The 13,346-nt window shown below is 33.6% G+C and overlaps 1 protein-coding gene across 4 annotated transcripts in view; it reads right to left on the reverse strand.

Annotated features, from left to right (window-relative positions):
• Nucleotides 1-1,755: 1,755 nt before the first annotated feature.
• The window catches only part of gabrb3 (gamma-aminobutyric acid type A receptor subunit beta3), a 113,842-nt gene continuing 102,251 nt past the window's right edge, over nt 1,756-13,346 (reverse strand). For 2 of the 4 annotated variants that reach the window (XM_088598165.1, XM_088598183.1), the window contains 2 exons: nt 11,582-11,662; nt 1,756-5,810 (listed from right to left, as the gene is read on the reverse strand). In XM_088598165.1, coding sequence (XP_088454291.1) covers nt 5,463-5,810; nt 11,582-11,662 — 429 coding nt within the window. In that variant the 3' untranslated portion in view covers nt 1,756-5,462. The remainder of the gene's footprint in view (nt 5,811-11,581; nt 11,663-13,346) is intronic. The other 2 variants (XM_088598175.1, XM_088598191.1) reach the window with 1 other exon arrangement.

The raw sequence follows: 13,346 nt of genomic DNA on the forward strand, positions 1-13,346 counted from the left end.
AATGATTTCAAGTTTTAGTTTATATTTTAAGAATCTTATTGAAATAATGTTTTTGTAATTCAATGTTCTCACAGGCAGACTATGTTTTGGTGTATCGTACCATTTTCTGTTGATTGTAACTTAAGAAATTGAATGTAGCACAAAGCTCATTGTTGCAAAAGAGGTCAGTATTAAAGGACAAAGATGAGTGCTGAGTTGTGTCAGTATGCAAGCTGCAAAAGGACAGGTTGAAGTTATTTCCACACTGAAAAGTAAAAATGTGTAAGAAATGCCGTGGTACTGCGGAACTCAGGTTCCACAGCTGAGTAATGAAATAGTTCAAGATGGGAGCTGCATCAGCATGCGTAGGCTGCAAGGAACAAGTAAAGGTTTATTCCATGTTGAAAAGGAAACACAATGTTTCGGCTGTGGAGCCTTTCTTCTCTTTTCAGCGTGAAATAAACCTTTACTTGTTCCTGAGTAATGAAATGTAATGCTGCACAACTGAATTGCTACAATTTTACTTCTGTCTGCTTTTTACTGCAGCATTAAAGCATAGTTTTTTTAAGGTACTTAAGGTACAATATTTTTATTTGTAATTTAGTGGCTACATTTCAGATTTTGCTGATGTACTCCTTTACATTTGCCTTGCAGAGCTTTTAAAGTCAGCAGAAAATAGATTTTGATTATGTACTGTAATATAGGCTTCCAACAGTATGTTTTTTTATATAAATGCCCGCCTTAATGTATAATCTTTCCTCTGGTTTCTCTGTTTTGCTGATGTATGACATGAGATGGGAAAAGTGTGAGACGGTATATCAGGAAAGGCTCTACTGGTATTATTAGTAGATCACTATCTTAATGGTGAATCCTTAGAAAATGTTGAATACCAAATATACCAAATACTGTATGCTTTATTACTACGTTATACAATTCTTAAAAAAGGCTATAACCAATAAAAGAGTGGTACAAATATTATAACATAAGAAATTCCCTGGAAAATCTTTTCTAGTAAAAATAATAAATTGTATGGCATGGTGCTTAATCATCTCTTAGGTCCTGGGGTTGATTGTGGATTGGAGCACAGTTCAAAGACATGTCTTTTGCATGGATGACTGAGTATGGACAGCGCTAGACTGGTGTCCCATCTGGAGTGTATCTGCCAAGTAAGGCTCTGTGGATCCCTTTAAGGATCATTTTCTGAGGAATCATAGATGTGTTATGCTGCATCTTCTGTACTGCATTTAATTAATTAAGGATGTAGGATTTTACATTGCACCATCAGTATTTGAGCTTGTTATTCTACTGAAAAAAGACACTTTCACTGTCACGCCAGTCTACATTGCATTGACTTTACAACATACAGTAGGATTTCTTAATTTCATGTACTGTACTGTATATCATGAAATATGGTGAAAAAATATTTGCTGTGGTTCTATGACATCAAGTAATAAGAAGTTATGATTAAAACAAGTATACCCAACATGAAAAAATAATAGACTTGAATTATGTTTATGTACAGTATGGAAGTTTTGGTTTAATGCACTATGCATCAGTTTCATTATCAGAAGGAAATCAATAAAAGTGAAAAAATGTTAAAAGAACACTACAGTATATATTTATGGGAAGAAGGAGCAGTTAACTAAGAAACATGGATTCACCAAAGTTTAAAATTGCTTATTTTTGGCAGAAACTTTATGAATACCTAAACATAAGAATAAAAAAGCAGCAGTGTTACATGAGCATACAAATCATAAACTTCACAATATGCAAACATGTTGTTAAACAATCTTTTATTGCTTTTCTGCAAAAAGTATCTCACTCACATTCACGTTACCTACAGTGTATCTCAATATCTGTAGTTAATCTGAAGTGAAGTCTTCCCTTAAGTTATAAAACCATACTTTGCTTACAGGGATTTGTAAACACAAACACAACAGACATAATTATGTAATAGATATAACTTAAAGTGAGTGTTTGAAGCAAATACATTCATTCTTTCATGATTTCAACTTAATATCCCTGACAAAAAAAATGTTTAGTCTCAGTTTCTTAATGTATTTTAAAATGACTATTTTTAAATAAATTAAACCTACAATTACATTTGTTTCAAAACAAAAAACACCTTAAATATGAAACCTAAATAAATTTGGATACAATTTTGGTTTCCATTTATGAAGAGTTATGTCTTAATGGTTTACAATATCTTGACAAATCTCAAATTACACTTTATTGAAGCTATGAAGTGATTCTACTGTACTAATCTAAAAACAACATAATGATTTTATACAATACCATACTTAAACTTAGCATTATGGCTTTTTGTATGCAGCTTACAGTACATAACCAAAATTTAAAATAATCACAAATATCTAGAGCTGTAAACGACAAAATAAAAATAGATTGTTTTTTAGTACGGTGTGCAAAGGCAATACAACAATGGAAACAGTAGCAATGAATGCACTTTTACATAAGACGAGAAAATAATACTATGTATAATAAAGTTTGTTATTATGTAAAACCATAAGTTTGTCCTCAGCATACTTAAATAATGGTGATCTTCCAATCTGATTCCCAACACACACATTTAGAGCATTAGGTATTAAAAATATATATATCAAAGATAAATTTGTTACTTTGTCACTGTACTGTACATCCCAATTTTAGCAAGAAGCTGCTTGTTGTCAATATAAAAGAGTAATAAAGTTATATCGGCACTGGGAAATGACTCCTGAAGAAAAAAACACCTGGATGCTGAAATGTAATGCTTAATTCTTTGCAATCATCAGGTTCACTTAGGCCCTTACTGCACATTGATTGATTCCGCAATAACAAATGAGAAGTTGGTAGTTTATCACAGGCTTTAGTATCCTAGTTACCAGTCATGTTTATCAGAAACTAACAAGTTTATTACTTCTAGGGCTTACAGGTTATACGGGTGTGGGCAGTTCTTATCTTCTCTATTCATATCTCATGATATTGACCTGAAAGGACTCTGCTGTGATACCAGATCACAGCTTCTCCAAATGTCACATGTCTCTCCCTGTTTTGTGACACACTGTAAGAATGTACAGTACTTATATCTGATGAATTGTATTAAGTCTTCTCCAGATTTCTGAAAACCTCTGATACCTGACACAAAGCAGCATGATTGCTTGTCCTCCCTGACCTTTTAAAAGCTTTGAGAAATGTGCCACTTGTCTTTAAGCCAGCCTGCTGACTGAATCCAAAATGCCAAAATAGTGGCCTGATGTCAAACCATTGTGTTTATAAGGGAAAATGGCTTTAAATAAAATACCCGTTTATATAGCATGTAAAACATGTAAATTTAGATGTACTTTCAACTTCCAAAACAAACAACCTTTCTTTCAAAACTAGTGTTGAACTAGTCTTTTGACAAAATTTTGAATATTTAAAACGTTCCCATTATACTGAAGATAGACTGTAATAGTGTGGGGTGCATATTGCCAGTTTTATCTACAAATACTCTGTAACTGGAAAAGAAGAAAAAAGGAAAAACTAAGTAACAACAAAATAATATATATATTTCCAATAGAAAGTTTTATTTGTTTCTTACAAAATGTTTTATTATCACTAAAATGTAAATAACAAAAAAGGGTAAGTGTTTAGAAACAAATCATTCACTATTGATACCGTTTTGTATATATTGGAATTGTGGTTATTTCCTGATTGAAATACACCCCCTGGGCAGAAGAATCACTATCCGTGCTTTGATGGCCTGCAGTCTGAGATATTTTAACACAGAGATGATGTAATTTGAGTTAATTGTTTAAGAATACTAACTTCCATCACCCATTATGTCCTGTTTCTAATTAACTTTCTCCATAAATTCTTGTTTGCCTCTATACCTGTTTTGGTATTTTTAATTTAATGTGTTTTTATTCAGTCAAGGTTATTTCCTGATGCAATTCCTAATTTATAATAATAATATAATAATTTATTTATAATAATGTTTTCCTCACATACTGTATACCTCAGAAACAGATAAAAAACACATTATCACTGTGTTATATGCAATAACAGAATATGGGTTTACAGTTTCAAAATAAAAAGGTTAACACAGTAAGATAGTGTGTAATATACTGTACTGATAATGTACAAATAATGAATAACTACTAGTGTAATAAATATACTTTATATATAACATTAACCCAATAAATTAATGTTGTGAACAGCATTTAGATATTTATTGAATGGCCATATGTCATTTTGAGGAAGTGGTTTGTATAGACCTATTGAAGTACACTTTTACTGTATACTGTATGTAATAACATAGCAAGCTATGTACAGTCACTGTTTCACAAAACACTGCAAAAAGTATTAGAATGACTGTTAGCAGCAACCAAAAATAAAATGCTGGAAAAACAAACTGTGATCCGTATGTAATCTACACAAAAATAAAATCATGCTGTCACAATATAAAGCACAAGATAAAATAAACTATGCAATAGTCACCTATATATGGATATATAGTTATCTTACAAAATTAAGTACAACATTTATGGTGCTTTCAATGTGACTTCAAAGATAAAAGTGTTGATGTCAGTAAATGTTATGTACTGTATATATGTCTATATGTGGATCCTGAGACAAGTAATTGTATAACAATCTAAAAAATGAACAAAATACATTAGAAAAATTCTGATCCTTTAACAGGATTCTCATTCTTAATTAACCAACATCAAAAATAATATTAAATGCAACACTTTCAGTGCTGCTAGCAAATTATGTTCTCAAGCATTTTTTTCTTTCTGTTGAAAAAACATTAACCCTTGTGTTAATGAGATGTTTTAAACAAAGCTGTATCCTGAAATGCTTTAAGATCTATTGTTTTCTAGAGTGTGTTGTAAGAAATACATACTGTAAAGCAAGATTACATAGCGCAGTTTACGATAAACAGGGCATAGTGTGCCCCATGAGAAACATACCTACTCAAGGCAAATATATTTATATGCATATGATATCATCACAAAAATTTGAATCCATAAGCATCATAAAACATGATTATGTACATCCCGTTACTTTCATGTGCATAAATATGAGCATCATCAGAACATGGAAAGTGTATAATTTTAATGGTACTACAACCTAATTGTTTAATCAAACCCACATTTCTGTATATTGCATTTTATAAGGTTCAGATTAAATACTGCAGTCATTACTATATGCTTTTATTTATCAGGTTATAGCTCTTTCTTTCCAGTCTGTGAAATGGGCAAGTAGTTTTTTTCCCACTTTTTTTGATTATATCATGCATGCTCTTTCAGTGCTTATATTCGGTGGGTATCCATTTTTTATAGGTCTTTATAAAATTGTGTGTGAACGTTCGCAATTCATTTGTAAACCCTACTTTGGGTAAAATTGCAAGTATAAAAACTTTGACAAAAGGGGTAAACAATTCTACCCTTGACATAGAAGCAGTCTTTTCAAAAAGAAAGAACCAAAGATTCCCAACTCAACATTTAGTTCACATAGTAAAGCCAGTAAATTAAGTTGAAGAGTGAAAATGCTAGGGGGAACACTATCCTCGACCATCTGTCAATAGCGTTCACGTCAGTCAGATCGGGAATTTTTATTTTGAGCTGGGAGGACCTTCTCCTTAGGCGGCTCTTCTTTAGCTGGGCGCTGCGGTCCAAGTTGTGACGTCCAACGGCTTCCCGAGGCATGCTCTGTTTCCTGTACTGGATTCCTGAGTTGTCGAAGGCTGTGGAGGAATTCCTCGATTCCGTGACGCTGGTTGTGATCTCGTTGCCTGCCACTTCGTTGTGAATCTCCAATGTCGTTAACAAAATATTTCCATGGGCATCCACCTAGATTCAAAATATAAAAAAAAAGTATTGTAAATACAGTATATACTGTACATATGTAAGTATGAGTAAGAGCATTTTATTTTAGATTACATTTTACATTGCTCTATCAGATAGTAGTTACTTGGGAGATTTCCATAGCTTTTGCTTCAGAGCTAGGTTTTCACCCGTTTTTAAATAGCCAACATTAAAAAGAAGTAAGAAACAATACTGGTATGAAACATGAATGTGAAATGAATATACAGCATATTTCATTGGAGTATGAAAAAGGGAAGCATTTGTCTCTAATGCAAAAATTACCTTCGATAATAGTTTAGCACATACACTTGTAGCTCACCAAAGATCTTACAAATACGGTAGGTAGAGAGTACTGGTTAGACAGTTGTGAAATGTATCAAAACATTAAAAGAGGATTTACACACAGGGCTGCCATTTAGTACAAATCAAGGGGACCATATTTATTTGATAATTGAATTCAATCTGTGAGATTTGAAATAGTGATACATTTGCTTTAGAACACCTTTTATGGGCATTATTTTTTAGGAAAAAAAAACCCTCAGTTTCCATCATTTTGTTTTTTGAGAAATTGCCTCTCGCAAAATATTTTCCATACAATGTCCTGTCAGGTTACATGAAACCTTCTTCACAGAGTTTATGTAGTCTATCATATGCTTCATATGAGGGCTTTATAGAGTAACTGCTGGACAGAGCACTATAACCAAAGGTGCTGAGCAACACCCATCTTATCTAAAATGAGTATTCTGCATAGTCATCTATTGTTTTCATCTAAATGTTTGTCATCAAAGAATAAGGTGAAATTTTACCACGTTCCGACTGCCAAATCAGACACTGTTTTAATTAATGTAAATTATCAGATTTTCAAAAATCAGGAACACTTGGATCTTTGCAGATTGTGTGTGAATTTCCAGACCAAAATAAATTTGTTTACTGGATGTTTTTTTTTTGTAAGACTGAAATACCAATGGACTTTCTGTGCAACACTTCCAAAGTTACAGTGCATTTTTTTTTTAGACTCTATTTGCAAAGTAACGGCCATTTTAAATTTCTCTAATACACAAACGTTACATACACATTTGTACATTAGTCCTATCGGTTTAAATAATGCACTTATACATACAGTACACATGACAATGCACGATACACATAAATAAGATAAAACTGCACATGCAAAAGATGCACATACTGTAGAACAATACAGTAACAAAGATCTAGCATGAAAAAGTCTGTAAAGAAGCATGATAAACTGTTCCTAAAATGATTATTATTTTCTTTAATATACAGTTGCAAGAAAAAGTTTGTGAACCCTTTGGAATTACATTGTTTTTTCCATTATTTACTCATAAAAATGTGGTCTGATCTTCAACTAAGTCACAATAATAGACAAACACAATCTTAAACTAATAACACACAAACAATTGTACTTCTTCTTATGCGTACTGAAAACATCGCTTAAACATTGACAGTCTAGGTTGGAAAAAGTATGTGAACCTCTAGGCTAATGACTTCTCCAAAAGCTAATTGGTGTCAGGTGTTCCAATCAATGAGATGACATTGGAGGTGTGGGTTGGAGGTGCCCTACCCTATAAAAAATTATTCTCAAGAAAGAACTGTTTATGTGAACCATGCCCCTATCAAAAGAAATATCAGAGGACCTTAGAAGAAGAACTTCTAGAGATGCATAAAGCTGGAAGAGACTACAAAAGCATTTCTAAAGGCGTTGTCTTCAAATGAAGGAAATTCAGTACTGTTGCTACTCAGTGTGCAACGCTGAAGGAGGTGAAAAAGAACCCTAGGGTAACAACAATGGACCTGCAGAAATCTCTTGAACTTGCCAAAGTCTCTGTTCATGTGTCCACTATAAGAAAAACACTGAACAAGAATGATGTTAATGGAAGGACCACCTGCATGTTCCACAACGCTTCTGAGACAATGTTCTATGACACACAAAAAAAACTCTTTGGCAGAAATGTGCAAAGCTGTTAGGACGAAAAAAAAGCACTGCACACCAACACCAAAACCTCATCCCACCCGTGAAGCATGGTGGAGGGCGCATCGTGGGTTGGGGCTGCTTTGCTGCCTCAGGGCCTGGACAGCTTGCTTTCATAGAGGGAACAATGATTTCAAAATTGTATCAAGAAATTTTACAGGAGAATGTCAGGGTAGCAGTCTGTCACCTGAAGCTTAATAGAAGTTGGGTGATGCAACAAGACAATGACCCGAAACACAGGAGTATAGCAACAACAGAATGGCTTAAACAGAAGAAAATATACAGTATGTTCTGGAATGGCCAAGTCAGAGTCCATATCTCAACCCAATTGAGATGCTGTGGCATGACCTGAAGAGAGCTGTTCACGCAAAGAATCCCAGAAATATCAATGAACTGAAACAGTTTTGTAAGGAGGAATGGTCTAGAATTCCTCCTAACCATTGTGCAAATCTCATCAGCAGCTACAGGAAACGTTTGGTGGAGGTTATTGCTGCTAAAGGAGGTTCTACCAGTTACTAAGTACAAGGGTTCACATACTTTTTTCAGCCTGGGCTGTGAATGTTTAAACGATGTGTTCAATATTGACAAGAAGAAGTACAATTGTTTGTGTGTTATTAGTTTAAGCAGATTGTGTTTGTTTATTATTGACTTAGTTGAAGATCAGACCACATTTTTATGAGTAACTAGTGCAGAAATCCAGGTAATTCCAAAGGGTTCACAAACTTTTTCTTGCAACTGTACATCATCTGCAACATAGATGGGTTAGGTGCGACTGATGAGCTGCAGTAAATTTAGCCCTGCTGTTGGTCCATTGAGCAAGTGTGTTATGAGATGATAAATCCTAAATACTGTTTTAAGACAATTTTCAGCATTTGTTCGTGACTCAAATCAAAACCACACTATAATAGAAAATGGGAGCGTGCTCTCTGCTCAGTAGAATTTGACATAATGCCTTGGCTTTCACTTTTCATCAAAGGAGAAGTATTTGTCTTTTGTGCAGTACTATACATTCCAAAAGATGCAGATTATTTTCTATTAAAATTCCAAAGCTACATTAAATATTGTTTGAAGCTATAAATATAAAAGTTTATATTTGCTTAAATATGCAGTGGGTAATCAACTGATGCTAAAGGTACATGTATACCATACTGTATGTCTTTCATGAAAGCATCTTTTTTCCACTGTTCAACATTTGTATTTAAACTCACTCACTAATGCAACAAGATCATTAATAATCAAGTTCACAATAGACAGTTGCGGAATACCTATTGGATGCTTAACAAGCAGAAATGCTAATTGCATTGCTTATTTATTTAGAAAAGCAGAAGTATTAAGATATTGTATTTGAGAGAAAATCTAGCACTTTCTTCATTTTTTAAAATAAAAAAATAAAAATAAATATTTTATTTGTGAAACAGGGCTATGACAGATAGCAAAGTTTTACAGCAGGTATGAGTTATGTATTTTTAACTTAAAAGTAAAGGAAATGTATACTATCTACAGAAGGGGAAGTGATGTCCCTAAAGACTGATTTTTTTTTGTTTACAGTCAATGTTCAATGGACTGCAGATCTTTGATGCAGCTGGTTTTCAAGACTGTGGTACGATTTGATTTATAATACATGTACTGGAGATCATTCATTAAATCCCCAGCCAGGGGAAGGCATCGTACAAAAGGAAGGCTGCTTGTTTTCTTAGAACAGCATACTTTACACAATATATTTTTGTTATTTACATAGAAACATCTGATGTAGGTTAGAATTAAGATTTTGTTTCTTTGAATATGAAAGGGCTTTACAAATGTTTTTAATTGCAGATTTAAACTCCTCAGTATATTAAGGTGGGTCGAGTAGACATTACTGAATTAAATACAAGTGATTTCAGCATTAAGATTAAGAAGAAGGCATATGCAGTAGATTCTTTGGGATGCATATAATTCTAGCAAATGCTCTATAAAAATCAGCAAGATAAATTTCAGAAAAATATTTTGAACTTTTAAAATAAAACAGTAGTTTTCTCTCTTATTCTGCAAAAAATTAAGTAAAAAGGACTAAGCCTGTAAACATGGCACAGGCTATGCGTTTATTGTAGAAGCTACTGGAAAAAATAGTCAGTGTAATAATATAGAGTTATCAATTGCAGTAGGTCCCTATTTGTGATTTTTCAAAGCTTATTCCTCTTCAAACTAACTTTTAATGATTGTTCCCTCCTCTAAAGAGGGCGAGCTTTTTGGTATACCAACGTCTACAATAAAAGAATTTGAAAAAGAAAGGAAGAAAAATGCTGTTCATTAAAACGAACCTGAGGGGTACAATTATTGAACAGCCGGAGCAATGTGCATTGTTTCGTGTCTTTATTTTTAGAGCTTAATGCAGATAAAGTAATGCATAATGGACAAGATTTATGAGGGATTCTAAGATGGAATCTAAAATTGTACATTCACCTTGTCCTTAGCAACCATCTCAATAGCAGTCCTATATCAAACATATTGACAAAAGAGTCCCAGCCTATAATATTATAAAGATGCCTCATATTAATTTTATTTATAGAAAGACCTTTTTAAAGCATGCTCCATTTTTACATTTTTGTCTGCTTAATTTTCCCCAGACAGAATTTTCAGAAGTGCTAATAATTTGAGCTAAGGCACACTCATCTTTAGTTTGTGCATTCAAATATACAGTATGGTGTTTTGAATTGATATTGTTTCCAATATTTCAGAAATCTGTGATGGCTACATTTAATCCAAAAATACTTGTTTGTTTCACTATTTTATTTTTTGTTCTCATATTTTTAATTTCAGTTGTTTGGACAATATTTTAAACTACGTAATTTGTAATCATAAAAAAGAAATGTGATCCATCCATTCCATGATTGTGAATGAAAGAGATTATGAGAGAGATTATATTATGGCAGAGTCTCATCTTTCCTGCATAGCTTCATAATTTTTACATTATGCTTTTCAAAATTCTCTTCAGTCTCTCACGGTTGCACTGTTGTCTGTTGATACAAAATGATTGAAGACATTGAACATTTTTTATCTTTATATTCTCTGATCATTTTTGGAGATATAAAAAGCTTAGTGCAGTTTACATCAATTTAATTTTCCCTGACACCTGTTCACAGACCATTTTATAGATTTAAATTAACAGACAGTTTGGGGGCAAATTCTTCAATGTCTTTTTCCAATAATTTTGAAATATTTACAAGAGATGCAGAAAAAGACCTTGTGGATGAAATGAGAAATAGACTTCAGACACTGGCTTTGACCTTTTGTACTGAATTTAAAATGGCTATTTAATTAAATATGGTTGTCATATTCATTGGTGTAAAGGATCAAAGTGCTGTTCATGGTATCATACATGACCTAAAGGAATCTGATGTCTTGTTAAAAAATTTTCACATCTCTTTCTGATTCTGGCACCTGTTTGGAGCTACTCCAAAATGGCAGACCTTAAAAAAATATCTCCAGAATGATTCCTTGTCAATAGGAATAGGAATTAAATAAATCAGCCCAACTACTCCATCAGTAAACAAGCTAAAGCTGTCTGCATGTACAGAAGGTTGCAAAGCTGAGCATGCACAAAAAAGGAGGGGAAGGAGGACCACATGTGACCAGCAAAACAAATGACCATTTGCACAACGGACAAAGTGATCTCTTAACAAATGGTTTGGCGGTTTGAATGTTGTTGTCTTCCATAGAAAGTTTTGCTTTTCTGCAATGATTCAGGGATGTTCAGCGGGAAACACAGCCACAGATCCACACTCACCGCGCGTGAGTGCCGATGCTCTTGCGCCTGATTGGACTGTTTAACAGACGTTGGCTTGCAATTGCCTCCTTCCAGAACAGACTACGGCAAAAAAAAAATCTTCTTTGTGAGAGCCTCATCAGAACAATACAAAAAAATTAGGGGAATAGTCAGTAATATTAACATGTAAATATTAATTTCATACAATGAAAGCCACTAATGTATCAAATGTAAACGAAAGTGGAAATTTGGTAAGGGTCTGTTCATTATTAATCTTGGTAGTTTATTAACCCCTCATCTTTCCACACATAAATCTATGCTCTATGAACACTTTTACCTTGTACTCTAGTTCCGTATTCACACCATTTTTTATACTTTTTTAAAATTAGGTGAAACCTTTAAAAATGTTCTGACTTTAGCAGACTGGCCTTTACAGTACTTAAGGTCATTTAGCTTTCTGCGACAAATATAAAACATTGTCTCATTCTCTTTCTTTTCAGTTGGCTTTGTTATCAGCAGTAATTCTCCAGAATCTATATATTAATAGAAGATATAATGAAGTTTGTAATGAACATTTAGGAGGGATGACAACAAGCAAGTTCATTCAAACACAGCAGTCAATAATTAGCAATTACTCTTGATTACTCCTTATTTACTCCTTATTTATAGTACTATAAATACTATATATGATCCCTCTCTTCCACGTGTACGTCTTGTGCATCCCACCTCCACCTCATCTCCACCTTTGCAGCTGCCCCTCACTCTTCACTCTGTATGGGGGTCCTAGCTTTCTTGTTCTGTGGCCAGGAGGTTAGCCAAACTATTTACAAAAAACTGCATAATCCTTTAAATACAGGTCATTCTTGGTCTTATTATTCTGTTATTCCTAGTTAACTGTGATATATCTTCTATTAAGTTAACATCCTGATCAAGATACTGTACATTGGCAACAGCACTGTTTTTCAATAGGCGTATCTATGGCTTAAACTGAAGAGAGCTAATTGCTTCAGATTTGCAAAATAAATATGGATTAGTTTATATGAAGTATTACTTACTTTTCCAGGGCATTTTGACTCTTACTGTATGTATGATAAGACTTTATGATAATATTTACTTGAATCTGTATGGTGTTTTTTATCTCAGATGATCCCAAATTACTCCAATATGTAGGATGTGGCCCACCTAAGCCGTTATGCTCCAGAAACCCACTACAGAGACCACTGGAGAAATCAAAAATGATGTTTCCAATGATGAAGAGGAAGGTTTAGAGGGGCAAGGTTGTGCAAGTTAATGGTAGAGTTTAGCCAGGATGTTGAGGTGAACACCCTTAATCTAATGAGTGCCCTGGAGCCTTCAATGACCAAGTCTGGACTTTGGTTTGACATTTTTATATCTAAAGGACATAACCTTCTACAACACAGTGTTCTTTGTCACCATACATATTCATGGTCTTTTTTGACCAATGTATTATGTTTCTCATATTTAATTGTTATAAGTTAGTTTTGTTTTAAATTATATGAATGGTTTATATATAAATGTCTGGACCAGAGGAAAGAGTATACTGGTATACCACTACCACTTCCAGCTAAACCTAGATTACAACCTGAAGACCTACCACCAGGTCCAACTTTCTTAAATTTGTGACCTGACAAGATCAGGCATCAGGGTGGTAGTGCCACTTTCTCCACATTGGTTGTACTTGCAAAGAGAAATTTAAGTTTTCTGTTTTACTGACTCATTTTTAGATGCTGGACCTTTAATTCTGAGTAGCACTTACTGTATGGTG

The sequence above is a fragment of the Lepisosteus platostomus genome, chromosome 2 (genome assembly GCF_059453375.1).
Source record: "Lepisosteus platostomus isolate fLepPlt1 chromosome 2, fLepPlt1.hap1, whole genome shotgun sequence".
In the NCBI taxonomy this organism is placed as follows: domain Eukaryota; kingdom Metazoa; phylum Chordata; class Actinopteri; order Semionotiformes; family Lepisosteidae; genus Lepisosteus; species Lepisosteus platostomus.